Source organism: Malus sylvestris, chromosome 15, assembly GCF_916048215.2.
Source record: "Malus sylvestris chromosome 15, drMalSylv7.2, whole genome shotgun sequence".
In the NCBI taxonomy this organism is placed as follows: domain Eukaryota; kingdom Viridiplantae; phylum Streptophyta; class Magnoliopsida; order Rosales; family Rosaceae; genus Malus; species Malus sylvestris.
This window is the reverse complement of record NC_062274.1, coordinates 41,826,552-41,835,576: the sequence shown is the minus strand read 5'-3', so window position 1 is coordinate 41,835,576 and position 9,025 is coordinate 41,826,552. Positions and strand designations below refer to the sequence as shown.

The 9,025-nt window shown below is 35.6% G+C and overlaps 1 protein-coding gene across 1 annotated transcript; it reads right to left on the bottom strand.

Annotated features, from left to right (window-relative positions):
- Positions 1-4,689: 4,689 nt before the first annotated feature.
- Positions 4,690-5,843, bottom strand: LOC126602573 (ethylene-responsive transcription factor ERF014-like). The gene has a single exon (XM_050269473.1). The coding sequence runs from the start codon at positions 5,633-5,635 to the stop codon at positions 4,922-4,924; it is 714 nt and encodes a 237-aa protein (XP_050125430.1). The 5' UTR covers positions 5,636-5,843; the 3' UTR covers positions 4,690-4,921.
- Between the last annotated feature and the right edge of the window lie 3,182 nt (positions 5,844-9,025).

Genomic DNA, 9,025 nt, shown 5'->3' with positions numbered 1-9,025 from the left:
GAATTGCATAATAGAGATACAAGCAAGAATCATTAAGTTCTATGAAAAACATAAGCATTGACGAGGCACTCGTTACTATGATTTGCATTAAACTTATGCCAAGAGTTTACTTAACGTGATTGTGACTAGCAACCTTCACTACTTGTGAATATAAGTTTATAACGATTAGGTGAAACTCCCTTATATTCTAGCGTCAAATTCATGCATGAAAATTAAGCGTGCACTCTTAACCAACATACACAAATTAGTTTTTATATGAACGGATAAGTAAATTGAATTCACAACTTATGAATCACAACTGGATGTAATCAAATCATATTGCAAGTATGAACATAGTTTCGAATCACCCCCTAACTAAGAGGGGTTTAGTTCCTCATACTCACAAAGCAAAGATACATAAAATTAGACATTAAAATCAAAGGAAAGAAAACACCTAAAATGCTCCAACTTGGTAGCAAGTGCATCCAAGATTCCTCCTTTCCCTTGCTTGCGGCAGATTGGGTTATGGACAGATTTTGGGTAGTTTTATGATGTAGAATGGATGGGGAATGGTATGGAAGGGTTTAGGGTGAGTGTGGAGGAGTGTTTGATGGTTGGAGGGTGGTGGAGAACTAGGCAAAGAGGGTGGAAGAAGGTGGAGTGGCTGTTATGTTTTCTAGGCACTAGAATGGTGTTTTTGGGGTGTTTTGCTACCTAGGGTGAGTATGGACGAATTTCTGTTATGAATGGTGAATATGAGAGTGTGAACCCTTTGCCAAGGGGTGTAAACATGTATATATAGGCCCCAAAAACCTTAGAGAATCAGGTTAGGCTAGGGAGAATGCACGGCAAAGAGTGTATGTGGTGTGCAATGGTCCAAGGGTGAAAATGAAGTGATGATGCAAAGTGTGAAGGGTAAAATGGAGTGGTCTTGTAGCTAGGGAGCATGAATGATTGTGTACATTGCATAGAGATGGAAAGGGAGGTGAAAATGTGTCAATAAATGGGTCAAAGGTGCAGCAACATGTGGTACACAAGGCATGGGATTCCAAATGTGAATGATGGAGCATCAATTGGTGCATGTTATGGTTGTGAAAGTTGTATAAAATTTTGTGGGTGAAGGGAACAAGAGGTATCAAGCAATTAAGTGTAATAATTAAATGAATTGAAGCATGAAATCAGAAATTATGTAGGGGACAAGAGTGATCAAGCATGGCATGGGAATCCAAAGGGAATTCTATGTTGTTTTGCATGGCAATGAAGACAAGTTGGGGTGACAAATTTTTGGGCTGAGTTCTTCATCTTTTGGACCATAATTCTTCACATTCTTGGCCTCTTTAGATCTCAAATTCGTCCATCCATTTTGGCCCAAATGTGTGACATGCATTCCAAGCTCCATTTTGCTCCAAAATGCTCCAAAATGCATCTTCTTGCCTACTTTGTCCATAAAATCTGAAAACACATGAAAATGACTTTAAACATTAAAATAACTAAGGAAACACGACATAAATGCACAAGAACAAGCCAACTAAGTCGCATAAATATGCTCCTATCAGAAGCACTAACACCGGGGTGCAGGATAGCCATCTCTAAATGCATCTTAACACAATTACTCACAACCATCACTACCATTAATATACTCACCTGAAGCTTACCTGGGCATCTGGCCACCTCTGTAACTCGCCAAAACTCAGCCTCCCGACGTCCAAAACCTTTCAAAATCCTTCCCTAAGCTTCATGAAGCAGTCCTAAGGCTCACTAGAACCTTAAAATTCAACGAAACGTCCACGATCACGAATGAGTCACTATGCACTACATCAGGGCTTCTTGATTCATAAGGTCACGACGTCCTCACGTCCAAACAAGAGTATGGATGAGTTCCTAAGCTCGCAAGGAGTACGAAAGTCACCTTCACAGCCTCGATCCGTGATTGAAAGGGTTGGTTTGGAAGTTGTCCGTACAATTGTATGGAAAATGGATGAAATCCGAGAGGGAAGAGAAAGAAAGGGTCAACGGGAGTATGTGGATGTGTGTGTGGTCCAGATTTGGGCAACCAAACAAAACAACCAAAAAGCTTAAGTTCCAATTGGGTCCAAAAAGTTAGGGAGAAAATGAATTGGTCCACATGCTGAGCCCATTTACACACACACAACTCAACGCTCAAGGGCAAAATGGTCATTTCACACCATCGAAAATATATTTCGGGACGGGCTGTCACAATTGAAGTAAGCTTAAGCGCACAAAAATAAAATAAATAAAAAATCATTGAAGTCATGCCCATGTTGGATCTGATCTGACCCCCATGAGGCCACACATTGAGCATCATAATTATTTTAATAAAGAAAAAAATTAGCATAATCATTTTAATTACGAAAACACAAAGAATACTATGTTATTTCAATTGAGAAAAACTTCAGCAGGAGCTAACTTGTATCTAAATCGTACTGAGTGGAGACATATATAGCCATTGGAAACTTGACGAGTGCTCAACTTTTATTATGCGAAAATTTTCGGATAATATCAAATGCCATCTCAAGCAAAGAAAAACGGGAGTAATACAAGTTGAACCAATATATAAACAAACACAAGAATCTCTCATGCAATGTTCATAATATCAAATGCCACTTTAACTATTCAATACCTATTTCTTTCTTTCGTCTTTACACTAAATGATAGTACCAATTTTTATTTGTTATAAAAGAAAGAAGACAATTTTTCTTTGGATTATAATGAACCAATATGGCATATATATACACATTTCCAAAGAGTAGATCTTTCAGAAAATGCTATAAAAAATTTGCTGCATTATGCCAAACAACGAACCTCGTAATATCAACAAAATTAGGTAAACAATAATATAGTAGGAACATGGAAATTTGGGATTAATATTTGAAGCTTTGTAATGAGAAATCACATGTTGTGTCGTGGAATGTAGTTTCAGAAACTTGTCATTTAGTTTTATAAATAGATTTTTAAAGGGTGGGTACAAATATAATCCAGTGTACTTGCTTAAGTTCTGAGGGCCAAATATCCAAAGGCAAAAGGGGTCCTCAATCAATCTCATGAAGTGATGAGTCACTCCTCCTTAGTTATGAAGTCACATATTTCGAAATCGGTATGGCCCATACCCCATAGAGAAAATTGTCAGGAGACCAAATACATTGTAAAGGAAAAAGGGAGAATCAGACCCCATGCTCTCACCCACTGCCCCTTGAGGACACATCATGTGAGTCTTTTGCTCAAAACACTTGACCACATTCAAACTTTTATCAAATTGTTTCAAATTTGTCGATTCAATCTGTATAGAATCTGGTTTGACACTTCCTTCTTAAGGTATATCATCTTTTTTAAGGTAAAAGTGACTTATGCGATTGTTTCTTTCTGCTATATTACAGTGGTAAAATAGTTCAATTAAAAGATGACATGTGTTTAAATTTGATGAAGTTTTATGCATGTTTTTAATGTGTTTTATCGTTTGGTTGGACTATTTCACACTCGGAATAATCACAGCCTTGCAAAGTTTATATAGTTGTAGTGTTAATCCAACTATAATTTCTAACCAAAAGTCATTAGATCAATAGTTGTTTGATAATATTAGAATGTCTGATAAGAAAACTGCAATTAGTACATTTTTTCACACCGTCTGATTTGATCATGTGGCTATAAAACTATTTTATTTTCAAATAATGAAAATCTATCTCCTCCATCGAATAACCCGTGCATAACTACCTCCATGTTCACGTCCGTCCACCATCGTCCTCTACGACGCGGACCTCCGAGGCCAGACCTTATGCAATGTTTGTAGATATTGATTTGGTGCAGAAGAAAGAAATAAACAGAAGGGGGAGAGAGAGATTTTGACGAAGGTGGGAAGAAAGGTTGCCACCGCGGGTTGGCTGATGGGGGTTTGGGGCGGTGGCGAGCCTAAGTGGTTTCTTTTTCTTTTTAAATATTATTTTATTTTATTTTTTGAAGTTTATAGTAGATCGACACGTGGGACAGTCCATCCACGCGTTGGAAAGATTTTTCATTGTGGTTAGAACACGTCCTGATAATAATACAATTAGTGAAAATTTTGAAAACAAAAATTCAAATCAATTACATTTTTATACTTAGCGTACAGATGTTTCTGGCATACTGAAAAATTTTCTTCGCACTTTTGGCTCAAGTCAAGAAGGGAAAGTGACAGTTGGCAAAAAATAATGACTGGTAACCTAAACTCCCTTTTATTTCAGAATTATATTAAATGCAATAAAAAATGATAATTTGAACGAATGTTTAGCTTCAAGTGTAAAACACTACTGTTTATCATGCGACTAGATGCTTTTAAGGCCAGGGGACATTGGGTCTAATACAAGTCTTTGTGTTCTCTAATCACAGTGATTTCCCCTAGGAAGAAAATTTAAATGTTCTTTTGTTTTAAATAAGAGTACAAAATTGTTGCTTGAGATGAAAACAAATTCAGATGGTTTCAAGTTTCGACAACCCACTCCTGCTCTTGTTCTTTAATTTGTTCCAACCGAGATAGGCATCTCTGACTGCATAGCACAATAAGACAAGAGGCATAACATGTGACATAGCTGAAATTGGAAATTAAAATTTCTCACTCCTTATTCAACTAAAATGTATGTAAGACCATTGGCAAGAATTTCATTAATAATAATAACAATAATAGTATTACACACTTAATTTTGATTAACAAATGCATACTAAATACAAATATATATAATATATTAGAAAGCCATGTGAGATAGAGTCCAAAAAAATGTCTCACATCTGATCTCCCCTTTGGAATTTCTAATTCACCTATCTCACTCACTCATAGAACGTATATGATTTGTGTCACTGTCAGTAAAATCTTCAAGCAATGGCTTGGAAGATCATGAATGAATATATGAATGATTGAGATTATAAAGAATATAATAATTTTCATCATCGTCGATCAGCAGAAGCTCCACAAGCGAATGTCACTCTCCTCATATAAGTCATACATCATATGTGGATGTGGATTCAAGGCGCCATCGAACATTTGGTCGAAGTTGTTCCATGAGTCCATGCTAAACATTGGTAATTGATCGTTTGATTGATCATAGTAAGTGGGAGTGTAGGACCCCCCAAATGAACCCATCAGCGATGACATGTCGTCGTCGATGAGGTTACTGGACGGCGAGGACGACATCGAGGGAGACGAGACCAAAGATGAGGAAGAAGTAGATTGAGGAGGGGCCGATGGTGGCAAGGCAATGTTTGCGGTGGTGGTAGCGGCATTATTATCAAGAACAAAACTATTGGCAGCGGCTGCAGCCACTCTTTGGATGGATTTGGGGGACATGACTGTCATTTCTTGGGAGATAAAATGTGAGGAGGCAGTGGTGGGGAAGTTGAGGTTGGCTGAGGAGCCCTTGAGGCACAGTAGGGCAGCATCATAGGCTCTCGCTGCAGCCTCAGCAGTAGAATATGAGCCTAACCATATTCTTGTTTTTTGGTTTGGAGCCCTAATCTCTGAAACCCAAGAGCCCCAGCTCCTCATCCTCACTCCCTTAAACTTCTTCTTGCATGCTGAGGAAGAAGAAGAAGAAGAAGAAGATGTCGATGTTGTTTTCGATGATGTCACCTCTGAAGGCAGCTGAAGAATCCTCTGCTCCGTCTTCACCATTGTTACGATGGAATACAGTGCTTTGATTTGTTGATGGAAGATGAAGTTGAAGGTGATTGGTTGTGTCTGTGTTTCTCTTCTCTCAAAGGTAGCTAGCTGCTTCGTTAGTTTCTTGTGCAAAGTGAATGAATGAATGCGATGGAATAGAACTCAAGGTTATGGAGAAATGGTTGCTGCCATTTATAGATGTCGAGCAAGAGGATCTCCCTCTCTCCCTCTAGTCAAAAAAGGAAAACAGTATGGCTCTAAAGTTAATTAATATTATTGAAAATGGATGACAGATATTTTCAAGTTAATATTGTATCCATGAAGTTACTTTCCTATCCCTTTACGGTCAAAGTAGGGTTTGGAGCTTCATATGGCCAAAAATTCACAAATTTAATCAAAAAATATTAGTTTTCCAACTTTCCATGAATGTTGCAAAATTTGATAATGAGTACTCAAAAGATCAAAGTTTACGACATTTTAAATAGATCAACAGACATAAAGCAAGTTTGTTAGGGTTTCAATTTACATTAGGAAATTAATCACTTCTACATTTTATTTTTCTTCTCCCATACACATTTGTGTTTATTTCTAATGTATAATAAATAAACAGACATAAATAAATAAGAATTTGCAAAAAAAAAAAAAAACAAAAAACAAAAAAACAAAAACAAAAAGTGTGTCCAAATCATTTTCTAGAAAATTAAGGTTCATCATAAAACTAATTGATAATATAAAAAGTAATCTAATTACTTATAAGCTTCTGTAAGGTCTCTCCTTCAATAAATGTGCGATTCATTATCAACACGCCTTCTTACGTGTGGTAAATTTTTTAAGGCCAACACATGAACAACCAAATGGAGCGACATGAAACATGTGTGGCCATTTAGCTTCACTAAAAATCAATAGATAATATGAAGAATAGCTCAATTATTTATAAGCACACATTGATTCTTTTTGAATCAATGTGAGATTCATTCTTAATTTTTTTCTTAAGGTTAGTCGATGTAAATTTTATAATAATATACTTTTGGTTAAAATTGAAAAATAAAGAAAGATACATTTACAGTTTTAAAGATGCTGGCAGTTGCATAAAAGTAGAAGCAAGAGCAATCTACTGAAGTGTAAAAGTCTTATTTTCCTTGTCAACGAATATTGCAAACTTGGGATCCATATGCTCAAATCAGAAACCAGCATGGAAAGTTTTATTAATTAGTAAAGTAAAATCACTGTTTCTAGGTTTACCAAAAAATACAATTTAAAAAAATCACTGTTTCTAGGTTTACCAAAAAATACAAATAAAAAAAATCACTGTTTCTAGAGAGTTTTGACTTGGACAAGAAGTCACTGCTCCTTTCCCTATTTGACACCCAGCAAATAAGGCTTAATTAACAAAAAATTACTCAGAAAATGAAACGAAGGCAAGGGGTTATTTGACATCCATGTTAATTACCTAGCATATTATGTTAATCTCCAATATCTAAATCATATATATTATCTAAATCATCATATCTTTATTCGAAAATACTATATTTACCATATTTCTTATACCAAATTTGTACTATCTTTATAATAAAGATGAAACTTACGTGTGTTAGTGGACTCTATCTTTATTAAAAATGTAGTACAAATATGGTAAAAATGTGGTAAGTGTTTGTTACTCATCTTTATTAGAGAGGTAAATAAAATGTAGGTGATGCAATAATGTATGAGTAGAGATCAGAGAGAGACTCTTTAGAGGCAATTTCCAGGATATATATGTGTGTGTGTGTGTGTGTAATTTGGGATGTGAAACACAAAATATAAAAAAATATATATATACTTTTTTAATGTTTGAGACCAAAGAAAAAGGAAAGAATCAGAAATTGTGCATATAAATACATATTATATATGTTGTTTGAAAAATAAGTTAACACAACACTCAAAAACGTACGCGCAGTCTGTAAGCCATTGCGTTTGCATAGGTAATATACACAGCTGTATATTGCTGTCTCGCAGAGTCCTAGCTAAAACCGCGTCTCATCGTCCTTTCTCCTTCTCATGCAAAAATATGAAATTCTACTCTCCCTCTCCCTCTCCCTCTCCATCTCCTCTTTCTCTCACTAGAAATAAGTGCAAAGTGGAAATTTTTTTAATAGTTTAAGGACTCAACTGTTTGATGGGAAATTTGGTTGCTTACGCCTGCATGTCTTGACTTGCTCTGTCCGTTTTGTTCGATGCCCTAAATTTTGAGTTATTCGATCGATGTGGGAGGAGAGATGGATTCTCTAGGGTACGGCCGCAGACCAAAACATATATAGAATCAACTGCTATACTTTTTTACTTTGGGCGGATTAAAAGAAGCCAGCATGCAAACACATGAACGGAGTAGTAGCGGGGATGTGGTAGCCAACACACGTTATTTTGTGAGAAATTTTTTATTGTGTTCAGAATAAAAATAGTACATCAAGCGTTATTATATAAATAGTGAAAAATTTTACCTTTTAAATTGTTAAATTTTTAATATAACTATCTCACTACTTGTATAACAATACGTGATATATTATTTCGTATTCTAGACATATTAAAAAAAACTCTTTTATTTTGGAGACAATGTTGGAGTTGGATTGGATGGCCTCAGTTTTCACTTTCAACTTTTTAAAGCTGCATGCTTTGAAAGGCCAAGACCTAGAAGGAAAGGGGTATTTGCCCCTTTGACAAGTCAGTACATGCTACACGCAGTGACTTTTTAATTTAAATTTCCGAACCGGGATTCTCTCCCTTCTCTTTCTATCCATTTCCATCTCTTCTTCTCACACTTTATATTTTATCTTTTATTTTTATTATAAAAAATTAATATAAAATATTGACGTGGCTTAACTTCTCAACAAAAATTGCTGCCATTGTAAGGTCATGACCACCAATGCCTTCTAAATTTGAAACGTTGTTTTACTGAGGTATGATTATGTTATGTTTGTTGGACTTTTGATAGAGAAATTTTTGGGTGATAAACGATATGTGACATGCCGGAGTGATGTCATAGAAACTTAAATCTTGAATGGTAATTTTTGAAGCTTTTTGTATGCGTGATGGATATTTTGTGTGAACTTGTACCATAATTTGCATGTCGATGGGATATGGTCAAAACTCTAAATCTAATTGGTAAATCTTCAAGACACATGTGTTATAGTTTGTCTAGACTTGAAACATGACGTGACATGCTGAAAAATTTAAATAATAAACATTTTAGTACACATGCTATAGTTTAATTATGTGATATGTAACATCATGTGGTACCACACATGTTCACGTAGCATGGTTGAAACCCTAAATTTGAATGGTAAATGTTTCAATACACATGTTACAATTTGTGTGAATTTGTAGAATCGTATCGTACATGTTGGGCGGGGCATCATTGAATCCCTA